The 14,389-nt window shown below is 31.4% G+C and overlaps 2 protein-coding genes and 1 non-coding gene across 3 annotated transcripts; 2 read left to right on the top strand and 1 right to left on the bottom strand.

Moving 5' to 3' along the window:
- The first annotated feature begins 1,556 nt into the window (after positions 1-1,556).
- LOC112749452 (triacylglycerol lipase 2-like) lies at positions 1,557-4,008 on the top strand. The gene is made up of 8 exons (XM_072218362.1): positions 1,557-1,736; positions 2,023-2,130; positions 2,233-2,373; positions 2,608-2,718; positions 2,810-2,953; positions 3,064-3,104; positions 3,189-3,271; positions 3,689-4,008. Exons 1-8 carry the CDS (start codon positions 1,557-1,559, stop codon positions 4,006-4,008), a joined length of 1,128 nt encoding a protein of 375 aa, XP_072074463.1.
- Positions 4,009-5,730: 1,722 nt separating this feature from the next.
- Positions 5,731-10,594, bottom strand: LOC112751954 (uncharacterized). Its single transcript, XM_025801290.3, has 7 exons — positions 10,326-10,594; positions 8,886-8,978; positions 8,706-8,793; positions 8,514-8,578; positions 6,235-6,303; positions 6,102-6,151; positions 5,731-5,993 (listed from the first exon to the last, which is right to left on the bottom strand). Exons 2-7 carry the CDS (start codon positions 8,961-8,963, stop codon positions 5,864-5,866), a joined length of 480 nt encoding a protein of 159 aa, XP_025657075.1. The 5' UTR covers positions 8,964-8,978; positions 10,326-10,594; the 3' UTR covers positions 5,731-5,863.
- A 3,433-nt stretch (positions 10,595-14,027) lies between these two features.
- TRNAK-UUU (transfer RNA lysine (anticodon UUU)) lies at positions 14,028-14,099 on the top strand. The gene has a single exon. It is a non-coding gene; the product is annotated as a tRNA-Lys (tRNA).
- The last annotated feature ends 290 nt before the right edge of the window (positions 14,100-14,389 follow it).

Raw genomic sequence — 14,389 nt, 5'->3', positions numbered from 1 at the left:
GCATGTCTCATTATTATCATATGAGCAATATTATTTTGAGTTTTTATATATCATTTATCAACTGCTCTGTATTTGTTACAATCTTATCAAAATAAATGAAGTTTCATTCCAAAAGTTGTTATTTACATTACTATCTTTCATAGATAGACAGACATGTTAGAATAATTAATAGTACATATAAACATTATCGTTAGATTTTAGTTGATGAATTGATAAAAGGACATCATGTTTACCTTTTACTATCTTAAAAGACCAAATTGATACTTTTTTTTCTTTAAAGACTAATTTGTCTAAAATTAAAATATTCAGGAACTTCATTGTTACTTTACTCTAATTATAATTATATATATTTATATTATATTATCGTTTTCTATATATATTTATAATCTTTAGAGTCCATAATTTAGAGATTAATTCTTTATTTTTATTTGTCTAAGTCTAAGGTTTGTGTTAAAATAAAATGGGTTCAAATGTAGATAATGGTGAAAATTATGGATTTGAATCCTCTAAAGTTTGAATTTCATTTTAGAGAGTAAAGTGTGATCTCTCATTATTAATTTCATAGGTGGGACCAAGAATAAATATGAAAGAGAAACTATTCAAAGTACAAAATCACACTTTACTTTCTAAAGTGAAATTCAAACTTTAGAAGATTCAAATCCAAAAATTATACCCGGACTGAAATTGTTGGTGGTGGTACATCCAAAAAGATTGCTAAAATATTGCTTCAAGAAGTAGGAGTAACAAAGCTTGAAAGCATGGTATTTCTAGGCTGATTTTTTTGTATATAAAAAAAATATTGATGTTTTTTTGGGAAATGAAATTATTTGGTGTAATTACAGATGGGTGGATTTTGTAGGTAAAAAGGTTAACACGTGGGGGCGTGGTGCAACACGTAGGAGCGTGTTGGACACGTGGCAACATCCTGACCAACACGTGGGAGCATATTGGCCAATACGTGGGGGCGTGTTAAATGAATTCCACAATACTGTAATACACTTCAAATATCAATATTCAACCAAAATACCATCTCCATTTCTATATTAAAAATAATTTCTGGTATTTCTATTGATGGAGATGCCAAGGGAATAAAGTATAACACAATTCAACTCTTTTTCATGTTATATAGTCAAGATTATGACAAATATTGATGGGATAATACAAATATTTTATATCTATAAAAAAGATAAAAAAGAATTGACCTGAGAAATAACAGGAGAATGAACGTCATTGACGTTATCAAACTCCAGTGACCAACTTTTACCACTTGTCCTTCTATTTGCTGGTCAACATTTTCTAAAACTTCGGCACCAATAATGCATTAGCACAATGGGAAATAAAAAATTAGCCATTCAACACTAACTAAGTATCCATTGATCACAGCTTTGTGAACACTTTATAACTCCACCCCGAGAAAGAAAATGTTAAAACTAGTAAGGTGAAAAGCATATATATATATATATATTCTCAATCTTCGTCTTTGCACGTCAAAAGTTGGTACTAATAAATTGAAAGCATTTTTTGAAGACGCATTGGAACATAATAACACATTATCAATGGCCAATATTGTTACTAGTTTGCTTCTGGTATTATTGATTCGCATTACAGCAGTGCATGGGAGAAAAACACTGCAAGAAAATAATGAATTGCCAGCATCGTCGTCTATAGCTGCAGCAGATACCGGTATTTGCAAAATAATGGTAGAGAAAAACGGTTACACTTGTGAAGAACACAAGGTGCATATTATTACTACTTACTGTAATAATAAGTTTAGAGGAATTCTAGGGGCCAGCAACTTTTGTGATTTGTAACTATCAAATAGTCATTAATGATGGTTTTAAGGGTGTGAGATTGGTGTGAGATTTCATCCAATGTTTCATTTTTCTTTGCTGGTTACATGCTGGTCAGAATTTAACAAAGTTGCTGGTCCCCTAGACTTTTCCATAAGGTTATTCCCATGTATACCATTGGAGGTATTTTTTTTTTGAAGGAAATTTTTTTTTTTTTGTTGAACTCGATCAGGTTACGACAGAAGATGGTTACATCCTTAGTCTGCAGAGGATGCCGAAGGCGCGATCCGGTAAGGCAGCAAACAAGCCACCAGTTTTCTTGCAACATGGACTCTTTGTGGTAAGTTGTGTTACTGCAATAGAGATATGAGAAGTTGGGTAAATAAGTCAGAACTTATCTTATTTAACATTCATTAATTATAGACAATTATATTTTTTCCAGGATGGTATCATATGGTTGTACAATAATCCAGAAGAATCATTGGGATATATCTTAGCGGACAACGGCTATGATGTGTGGATTGCCAATTCTCGTGGGTCAAGATATAGCAAAGGCCATACATCACTTGCTCCTGATGAAAGGGTTATTTTTTATTTTTTTTATATTGAATAAATACACTTAATTAGTCCTCTTCATGTTTCATATAAGATATAAATTTTTACATTTGATTTTGAAATTCGACGCCAAACAAGACCGGAGAAAGAGAATGGAGCTTGCTTGTTTGGGAGGGTCGTCCACTTTATCAGATTATGAAACTTTTGGAGGAAATCAAATTTTAACTACTAGATTTGAGCTAATTTATTCTGTTATTAATAGGCATATTGGGATTGGACATGGGATCAGTTACTGAGTTACGATCTTCCTGCTTCAGTTGGATATGTATTCAAACATACCGGTCAAAAAATGCACTACGTGGGTCATTCCTTGGTGAGTTCTGGTTTTTACTTTTTGTTATCTTATTTAAATCATCCTACTATACATATGTGTGTTTATGAATAACCATAACATGGAATTTCAGGGTACTTTAATAGGTTTAGGTGCATTCTCCCAAAATCAACTATTGAATATGTTGAGATCAGCGGCATTACTTAGCCCAATTGCTCATTTGAATCATATTACTTCACCACCATCCAAGATTGCTGGTGACCTTTTCATGGCAGATGTAAGATACACATAAATCACACAAATTAAATATACTCTACTTGAGCAATGAAAATGTCAACAAATACGAAATAACAAAATTATTCTCTTTTTTTGATTTTTTTTTTACAGAAAGCTTACTGGTTAGGCATTCGTAAAATCGTTCCCAACGAGTAATGAAAAGAACCTTATGTTAATTTTTCACTTCTTAACTTTTTCAAAATTTTTCACTACTAATATGCTCTTCTAATGAATAGGGCAATTGCATCCAAACTTTTGAAGAAAATTTGCAAAGCACTAAAACCGAGGGACTGTTCAAATATGTTAGATCTTTTTACAGGTACTTATATCATTGGAATGATGAATTTCAGACACTTTATTCATATATATGTTGATTTCACTAAAATAAGGCGTTATTTTGAAATTTATTAATCAAAATTTTAGGTCCCAATTGCTGCATAAATGGTTCAAGGCTGGAATTAATTGCTACTTATGAACCACAAGCATCATCAACGAAGAATTTAATACATCTATCACAAAGTAAGTATTTCAATTAGATAATAATATTTGAGAATTTTGTTATTGAGGGTAATTTTTTTTAGGTATTCTATGTTGAAAGTCTTATCTTATTGATAATTTTATTTTATAAATTTTAAATAACAAGATATTGTTTGATTTGAAGTATTTTATTTATACTTTTATAAAATTCTAAATTGATGAACTAATCTTTCTTCATATATGGCTTCAATTTGAATAGATATAAGAACAGGGAAAATTACAAAATATAACTATGGACATAGAGAAGAAAATATACAACACTATGGACAACCTAATCCTCCTCCTTATGATATGGCTAGCATTCCAAAAGAATTCCCACTTTTCTTTGGCTATGGAGGGACAGACATGTTAGCTGATGTAACGGATGTCCAAATTTTGCTGTCGGAGCTCAAAGATCATGACAGGAATAAGCTCGTGCAGGTGTTTATCAAAGACTATGCTCATGGTGATTTTGTTATGGCTGTCAATGCTCACAAACTTGTTTATGATCCCCTTATGTCTTTCTTCGCTGCTAATTGATATTGTACATCAAATCTTGTAAAAGTAGGTTTCATTTCAAGGTTTCAATAAAGCAAAATACTCATTCAACAATGCAAAACTAGTTAACTACTTTTGAACCATCGCAAGTTGGCACAGATGGATGAGGGTCTGTGTCCTTTAACCATCTCTCCCGGGTTCGATACTCACTGGAGGATGGGAATGGAGTTTGCTTGCTTGGGAGGGTCGCCCACTTTGCCTCTGCAGTACCCGAGGGATTAGTCATTGGGCTACTAGTCTGATGGATATCCTGGTGCAAACAAAAAAAAAAAGTTAACTACTTTTGAGTTTTGACAACCACAACTACGGAAAAGAAAATACGTATAAAAGTATAAAATAGAAACATATACAGTAAAAGAGTCATAAGGCTGGCTTGTGGAAAGACCATTAAACTGGTTCTAAGGCTAAAACGACCAAATAAAATAAAATCATGTCTTTCAAATCAAGACTCATATAGTAAATATATTAGTAGTGAGAAAAAACAAATCTTATCAGAATGAACATAGAAAATAACATAAATTTGTCGGTAATGTGATGAACTGATGATGATGCTGGTAGTGATGGTAAGTCGTGGAAGAAGGGTAATTTGAGATTTTTGGATAGTTTTGTAGAGTTTGAACAGTTTTGTCGTATAGAGCCAATCTTTCATGGGTACAACTTTAATTCTCTTGTTTTGTGGATAAATTTACCGTGCTCGAATTTTTTATAGTTAGAAATGGCTATTTAATTATAAAATTTAATTATAGAGAAATGTTAGAGAGCTATCAGAATTTATTATTTTTGTCTATTACTTAACCATCAACTCAATTCTTTTAGTCTAGTTTCTTTAATTTAGTAATCTAACAATATACTTTATCCTATACTTTTAAATATTAGGGTAAAGCACTAAATTAGTCCCATACGTTTGGACGTAATCCTGTTTTGGTCCTTAAGGTTTAAAGTGTCCTATTTGAATCCAAAAAAGTTTCATTTAGCTTCAATTTAGTCCCACCGAAAGGTCAAAGATAAATAATTAACAAAATGTCCTACATGACAGCAGTATAAGAACAAGGTCGATAATTTGGAGAATAAGTAGAAGCTCCAGAAGCACAAAATCAACCGTGGATGCATCAATACATGCATTTAACATTTTTTTAAGTTTTATAGAAAATATTTCATTTTAATTATAAGAAAAATGATAAATAAATGTATTGATGCATCACGGTTGATTTTGTGCCTCTGGAGCTTGTACTTATTCTCTATATTATCGACCTTATTCTTATACTGCTGTCATATAGGACATTTCGTTAATTATTTATCTTTGACTTCCGGTGGGACTAAATTGAAGTTAAATGAAACTTTTTTGAATTCAAATAGGACACTTTAAACCTTAAGGACCAAAACAGAATTACGCCCAAACGTAAGGGACCAATTTAGTACTTTACCCTAAATATTAATAGCTAAACAATGACAAAAAATAATAAATTCTAATAGTCCTCTAACATTCTTCTTTATTATATTTATAAATTTAAAAGAAAATTTTTTTATTAATTATAATATATTTTTTATTTTTATGATTATGATCTTTATTTTCTTTTAGGAGAGTAATCAAACTATTTAGGAAGGTATGCATAACTACTAATAAAAAGTATATAGAAAAAATGATGTCGTTTTAAAATATATTAAAAATGTTATATTTTAAAATTTGATAGGGACAAAAGTATATAATTTAGAAATAGAGAACACAAATAGTATTATATAATTATATCTGAAGATGGAATATATTTCACTCTAAATTATGTTCCATTCTAGTCTAAAGGAAAACATCTGCAACCATTACAAAAAGCTTTGCATTACATTAACTTGAAGATTCTTGTGTAGAAACCATTGCGCAACGAAGTTCAACTAGTGCGACTGCTTCATTAATTGCATCCATCACTTCTAGTTTGCCTCTAGTAACAGCTTCATCCATTGGAGTCCTCTCATGACTGAAAACATGATGCATTATGAAAAAAGGATGCATGAGAAAAAGCAAAGCACCGCATAGATAGATAGATACATTTTGAAACGCTTCAAACTCAAGTAACGTGACAAACCTGTTCAAAACACCAACATTAGCTCCAGCCATGATTAACTTTTTCACAACCTGAAACAACACTTGCCTGTTATAAGAAAGAAACCATCATATGTGAAATAAGGAGGGATGCTCTTATTACAAAACAGTATTACCTCAACATGTCCGTTGAGACAAGCCCAGTGAAGAGGTGTATTCTTTTCCTCGTTTGCAACATTAAGATCCTGTCGTTCAAACACCCATTTTTAAACCCCCATCTTGTGCAAGAGCATAGGTGGAGAGGGAAACATGAGAGAAATATAAAAGGGTTCATGAGTCAATTTCCACATTTCGTTTGCCCCTTACTTTAGACGAATTGACTCTTAAACTCTCGTAAGTTTGCAATCTAATTCTCATTCCTTTCAAAGCAGTGTGGATACTTTTTCTAGTTAATTGATGTAGCACATCCCATGAATGACATTCCCAACATTTAAAACGGATTCTTTAAGTCTTTCCTAGTGCTATTTGATATGTGGGATTAGGATGAATTACATGCATTCATCAACGAGTATGACTACAGTCAAATAGGGTAAAAGATGAAATAAATATAAAGTAAATCATGTCTGATTTTTCCTAGACCAAAGCATACCAAAATGTACAAGCTATAGATTGATCCACTGGAAACACTCTAATTAAACACAACAGTTACAAACATTGATGTTTTTATTTGCAGGGAGCGGACACAAAAATTCTCATATATATTATTTGGTAAAACAAAGTAAAAAATTGTTCTGACTGCTTTCTGAAAGTGATAACACTATTACTTGTAAACAAGGGGGAAAAAATTAATTGTAATGAACAAAAGTCACACAATTAGTGTTTGATAACATCATTCTTAAAATCTAAAATTACTACAATAAACATAATAATATTAACAAGATGAAACTCAGAATCTGCAAAATCCTCAAATAATGAAATGTTATATAGTTTTTGGATAAAGTTTTGCTCAAGTCCCTAACGATTAGATTAAGCCCTAATTTTATCTCTAACGTTTGAACCACATTATTTTTATATCAAACATCTTATTTTTGTCCTCCGGTCAAAATTCAACCTTTTTCTTCCAAAAATACCTTCTTTTATTTTTCTCCTTCATCGTCATCTATTTATTCTTCTCCAACCAACTACCATATTACCACAACAACCACCATGCAACTGCCACTTCATTCTCTTTCTCAAATCCAACCCTCATGGCTTATCCCCCCCCCCCCCCCCCTACAAAAAAATCTTTCTCCTCTCCTTTCCTTGAACAATATGCCCTTAATTTGATAATTTCCTTCACCTGACAGCCATAAATGTTCCATTATTCATTCCATTACATATTGTGGTCCTTCTCCTGCACCTTCATGTTTCATGAACTCGCGCTCAAACTAAAGCCACCACCATGCAACACCACCCTTTTCAGTTTTCAAGACGTTCACCCATTTCCCATAACACCCTCCTCCTCGCACATCCCATACTTTTCCTTCCCCTTCCCTCCATTTTGGAACCTTGCTTCACCCCTTGCCAACTCCATGTCCCTCTCATGGTCAAACAACTCCACTGTTATGTCATCATCTGCAATCCACAACACCTACTTCAAAACAAAGCTTGCTGCATTCCACGCTTCATATGGCTGAAATGAGAGAAGCAAACAGTATATCTGATGAAATTTCGTCGAAGAATTTGTTTTTTCTGGAACTCAATGATAATAGGTTATGCTTGTAAAGTTTTCTGTTGAGGTTTAAGTACAGTGATATGTTTGCTAAGTTTGGTGAACTGGGGATTGAGAGGTAGTGTTTGATGAAATGCCTTAAGGGGATTTGAGTTCATGAATACTCTCATGACAAGGTATGTGAAGAATGCTGAAGCAAGCTGAGGTAACAAATAGGACAGCTGAAAAAGTTAGTGGGAAGGGCACGAGTGAGGGATGAATTCTAATATAGGAGAGACGACTGAGAGTGTATACAAGGTGGGACAAAGGAAATGAATAGGGCAGAAAAGGATCTAGGTTGGGCATGACCTTAGGCGAGTGGTAGTCTCTCAAACGCTACCTTGTTTCCTTCCTTTCAGTACTTAGTTCTTCAATGAATACATCAAAGACTGGGAAGGTATCACCTTGAAATCTTCCACCTGCTCTGTTTATTATCCAATCTCTCTTCCACTCTTACTTCCACTCCCTTCCATCATTCTATACTACATCTTCTACTCTTCTGCTGCTACTACAGCAGAACATCACTGAACATGATTTGACACCACTAAATTGAAAAGTGTAAAAGATAAAAAGTGGTGATGATCAATTGAGTGATTTGCTATAGGACAGAAAACAACTTTCCATATAGTGGTAATTGAACAATGACTTAATTGAGATGATAAAAAAGACAGCAATAAAAAGAATATTTATGAAAAAGCCACTCACCACACCTTGACCAATTAAGTACTCCACAATTTCAATGTGCCCATTAGCAGCAGCCATATGAAGAGCTGTATTCATATATTAAAGGAGCAAAGTTAACTACAAATGGAAGGTAAAGTGCATCATAACCACTTCATTTTCTTAAATTTGGTTATCCATGCCAGAGTTACTAATTTTATATAACCATATATATACCTGTTCTACCCTGTTCATCCTTGGAATTAAGAGGAACACCATTAGATGCTAAGATCACAACATCATCCATGTCATCATACCTCGCGGCCTTCAAAACATTCAATACTTCACATTGAGATTCATGCTAACTGAAAGAGTTTATGTGTAGCAAACAATAAAATGGTAGAAGTTTGTCATTACCTCAAGCAAGGCTTCCACATTCGCTGACATCATTTCAGGCAGTGCTTGCACTGTTGTATTTGCCTCTGCCTCATCCATTTTCAGTCCACTTCACTGTTCAAGCCAAAGAAAAAACATGAATCCAAAAATCTATATTGGTGTGTTTGGAAGGTGGGCTGAATTTTATTTGACCATGTTGGTAGCTACAAGGTTAAGAATAGCATAAAATTCCTCTGACTGAATTTTATCTGACCATGTTGGTAGGTATAAGGTTCCTTGGAATTAACATTCCTGTGTTTGGTAAAATGGAATATTCTTGCGCATTTTATGCTATTTAACTAAAATATCCCTAATAATTTTAACTAAAAAAATTAGCATCTGCCAAAATTAACATTATTAAGTTAAAAAATACCATCCTAAAAACTTGACAACACTAACTCAAAAATCAATAACTTAAAATCAACAATTTAACTAGAAGAAAATGATATTACCTACAAAAGCAACAATATTTACTACATAAATAAAACCTTAATCTCACAAATTATACCAAGGTAAAGAATTAACAATAATATTATATAAATGGACAATTCTATTGGAATTTGTTAATTTACATGTTTATGATGATGTTATATAAAAGGACATTTTCTAATTAATCTTACTAACTATTGTGACCCTCAAACCTATATACTTAACTTAATTTCCAAACTATGCCCAAAACCCACTTATCCAAGCTTGAACCAATTTCCTATTTATTCCATAACTACAAATTACCTAACTTTATTCTTTATCCATTCATCAACTTATCTCCTAATCTCAGAATCCACTCTCCTTAAAACTCAAGGATTTAGAGACAACTAATCCACCTACCAAGGGGCAATGGGCCTCAACCAACATCATCATAATCATTCTATCATCAATCAATCATCACCAAAATCAAGAGATAACCAAGTCCATCACACAAATCCCTACTTACTTTCGTTTAAATATTAGAAAAAAATTGACATAACCTCCCCTAAAACTTGGACATATTTCCTTTAAGGTTCTATTAAAACCAACCATTCCTCGACAATTTCTCAACCTCTAATACGTTAAAAAGATTTTCAACATCAACTTTCATTATTATAACCATGAACCATAAACAAATTCCTTTTGGATTTCCAGTTGGATTTCCAACCTAGAAATTTAGCACCAATCATGATCTCAACACCACATTAAACTCCAATTAAACTAACATAACCATCAATCCTCATCCACCACCACAATCAACCATAATTAGGTTTTCTATATTCATAAACTTGAGTAATCATCAACCATTCATGACCATCGTCAATCATAAAAATTAGATCAATCAAACTCTCATTAAAGGTAAACAATCCATAAAACAATCATCAACCCGTAAATACTTTTTTATTAAACTTGCAATTGTAAATAAAAATGCTTTAGTTTAAAAGAAACCCGTACCTCAATTTGACTAATTTTTTGTGTGTGGTGTAGAAAATGAAGGTGGCTGCAGTGGTGTTGACCAGCAGTGCAGCCGTAGGGACAGCTGTAGAGGTGTGGAATCCGGCTCTGCAGCAACAAGGCAGAAGCAGAACAGAGACGGCAGACCACAGTGGCAAAGACCGAACAGTGCGGGTGAGCAGGAAGAGTGGAGAGGGGCTGAGGGGGGTAGCTGCAGACAGAGGGAACGGACTGATAAAAATAAAAATTTGTTTAATTTTTTTATTTTTAAATTTATTTAATTTTATTTAATATATTTTATAAAAATAAAATTTAATTTAATTTTTTTTAATTTTTTAATTTTGATTCCTCTTTTAAATGTAGCTTAGGGATAAGAAAAAGAGATAAATGAAAATGAAAATTAAAATATATATATAACATGAAATGACTAAAACATCTATAATAGAAATAAAATATTTAAGGTAGTTAGGTAAATTCACAAATTTTGAAAATTAATGAAAATAGGATAGAAATTTTTACTCGGATTTCTAGATTAATTTTGGTAGAATTTTATTTTATATTTCTATTTTTACGCGAAATTTTTTTTTTGAATCTTCGTTTAGAACAGTTTCTGCATAAATTTCACACGTAGAAGAGTTTTGTCATTCTTTTAGACTCAATTCGGACCACCTTATTTTGTTAAATAAGTAGAATTTAGTTTTTTTTTTTATTTGTAAAATTATAAGATTAAAATTAAAAAAAGTCTACAAAACTTGTTGAACTAACCCATAAAAATATTATTGTGTAGAAATCAATTATTTTTAATTTAAATTTTTAATTAATCAATCATAATAAATCTCAAAAAAAAAAATTAACGAGCCTAAATTATTTATCCACATTTCTTAATTTCTTATCATAATTCATAACCTAGCCACTATTAAACAATGAACATTGATATCAAAAATGCTCGCTAAATGAACATTGTTCTCTTGAAAAAACTAATTTGACATCTTTTATATAGAAAAGAGAAATTTTAGGTTCAAATGATGATAGCTAAATATTTATCTGATACTTCACTTTGTGAGCTTCTTTCTATCCATAATCCATCTTAAAGAAGAGTATTTTTGATGTATTAAATTGTTGGATCAATCTTTCTAATTTGACAAATAAAAATTAGAGGACCCTTTGCGAATGAATGTTCCTTATATTCATATTAGTTATTTGGATTTCAAGGTGCAAGATATTTGGGGGATAGTAGGTGGTGTTTAAAGAAGTATTATTCTTCTATTCCCGATAATGTGCGGGTTGAGCTCAACAAATACAACTCTATTGCTTAATGTGGACCACAAACTGGTTGAATTTGGGGACATTCTAACTTTTATACGGCCAAGAATGGGTATGAATGGGTTGCGCAAAATCTTTTATTGGCAGCATAACAATAATTGGCAGTAAGTGTGGAGATTAAAAATTCCAGAAAAAATTAAATTTCGTGTGCGACTTGCTTTTCATGAGACTTTGTCTATTGCATCTTTCCGAACTAAAAGAGATATTGCTAATTCTAATATTTGTCCTCGTTGCTACAATGGAGTGGAGTCTATTTTTCATTGTTTGCGTAATTGTAGCATGGCTAAAATTATGTGACATAGGAACGACTTTTTTTCTTAATCTTTTTTCTCGAACTATAATTTACAGAATTGGTTTGCTTTAAATGTTAAGAAGAATGGTTTTCTTTTCTTGACTGCTGTGTGGATTTGGCGAAGCTACAACAATGGCATTTTCAGTTTTGATCAATTTTGGTCTGATGGTCTCCAACTAAACTTCAAATCCTTATATATAATTCTTGTCAAGATTTTAACAAATCAATTCATACTCGAAAAATTGGTGCACTTCCTTTTTTGTTGATTAATTAGTAGTTTCACGAATAAATAATCATCTAAAAAAAAGAATGTAACACCCATATGCATATATTTGAAGTGGCTAAAATTATTATATCATAAATTAGAATAAAAATAATTTGTGACCGTGAATACATGAGCCCGCTCCCTAAATAGTGAGGTAGTGTTTGGTAGAGAGACAGAGACTGAAAGACTAAAACTGAGAGACTGAGACTAAGAGACAGAGACCGAAATAAATTTTAGTATTTTATTTGGTGCAAAGTGAGAGACAGAAATTGAAACAAGAATAAAACTCTAATTTAATTTACACAAAAGATAAAATTGGAATTAATTAATTGAAATGAAGGTATTTTAGGTATAAAATGTTATTAAAATTTCAGTCTCTGTCTCTAAAAATTTCAGTCCCCTGTGTCCCTACTTTTTGGAGATACTGAAATACTGAAATTTTAGGGACAGAAACAAAAATTTTAGTACCAGTCTCTGAACCAACAAACATGATACTGTGTTTCAGTTTCTCAATCTTTGTCCTAATACCTCAAAACAAACACTACCTGATAGAACTAAAGAATAGTAAAAGAACAAAAACCTCAAACTACCAAAATACAACAAAAGAGAAAAAGATAATTGTAATAGTTCAAATGATTAACATATGTAAAGAACTGAACAATAGAAGAGATAAAATAATTAACAAGCAAAAAACTAAATAGTATTAAGAGATTTCAAAAAATAACATTTGGTTGTTTTATCTATATCCTTAGCGACACTTGGATTAATATAATCCTCGTCTTACTACTCAATATTATCTCATTTGTTCTCATCGAATTATGTTTTTTTCATTAGACTTATTGTTAACTTAACAAGAAATTTATCAATTGACAATGTAGCTATTTTTGTAAATGTATTTTTTTTTCTAAAACCAGCTATTTTTCTTTTGCAAGAGTTTTTTTTTTTTATAATCTCCTCTTTTTCTTTTGCAAAAATGGTTTTTTTTTGTTTAATTCCATTCCCTTTCCCTATTACCAAGAATTTTGATCAGCCTCAATTGTTGTTGTTATTATTGTTGTCGTCGTTATTATTGTTATTGTTGTCGATAATGAAGCATCTTTTCTTGCTTGACTTCCATCCTTCTCAAGAACTTTGCATGCATTTCAGCACTTGACTTTGAATTTATTTTAATATCAATAATTTTTTGATTTTTTTTTGAAAAAAAAAAAAGAAAAAAAAAAGTATGAGAGGAGTATATATAGAAAGTTATTGACATAATGATAGCATAACCCAATCTCTAACATTGCTTAAAATTTATCAAATATAAGAAATTCACTTTATAATGTTGAATTATGAATGATAATGTCAAAAAGTTTTTACAACCAAGATATAAATCATATTTTATCTCCTCAAACAACTTATATCTTTGCATTTTCGTTTGGCCCATCCTGATCTCTATTTCTTGACGTGATAAACCTATACAATGTAACATTTTTGAAATTTTTTATTTATTAGATAATCATAAACTTCGTTCTTTTGTCCCCAACTAAAGTTGCTATTATAATTTAAGTTTTTTCAATATACATATATAAGGATATTTGAATTGTCACTATAACAAGTATTTTTAAAATAGAGTTAATGTTGATTCTCGGCATTTCAAAGTGTTAACTGAAAGTGATATCAAGTCTGACCAATTGATAAATATACATATATCTAATTCTAATTAATATATCTAGATTAATATTAATCAGTTACCTATTATATTTAGTGTGCAATATATTTCAAACAATTTTACTCAAGTGTTGGTAGCAATAGTGAAGCATGATGATTTAGAATTTTATAAGCCATCTTAGCTCAGCGGTAGAGCGCGTGGCTTTTAACCACGTGGTCGTGGGTTCGATCCCCACAGATGGCGATTAATATAGTCACAAAAAAAAAACTCTATGAAATGGTATCCTGGCTAAATAGATCAACTTGTGTTTTTTGTCTAAATAGGTCATTTTCAATTTAAATTAATCATGTTTTAGATTAAAATATTAACTTCAGGAAAAAAAATTTGCCCTTTTAATTATTGGGTTGAAACTTGAAATATTTTTTGTTAGAACCTAAGATATATAAAAAAAAATAATAAGAAAAAATTAAACGAGCTAAACAGGTCAGCTAATTTATTTTGCAAGCCAGCCCATTTAATTATAGGTTAATTGA

The sequence above is a fragment of the Arachis hypogaea genome, chromosome 15, assembly GCF_003086295.3.
Source record: "Arachis hypogaea cultivar Tifrunner chromosome 15, arahy.Tifrunner.gnm2.J5K5, whole genome shotgun sequence".
NCBI lineage: Eukaryota > Viridiplantae > Streptophyta > Magnoliopsida > Fabales > Fabaceae > Arachis > Arachis hypogaea.
Note: the sequence above shows the minus strand (reverse complement) of the source record. Positions and strands in the feature narration are given on the sequence as shown.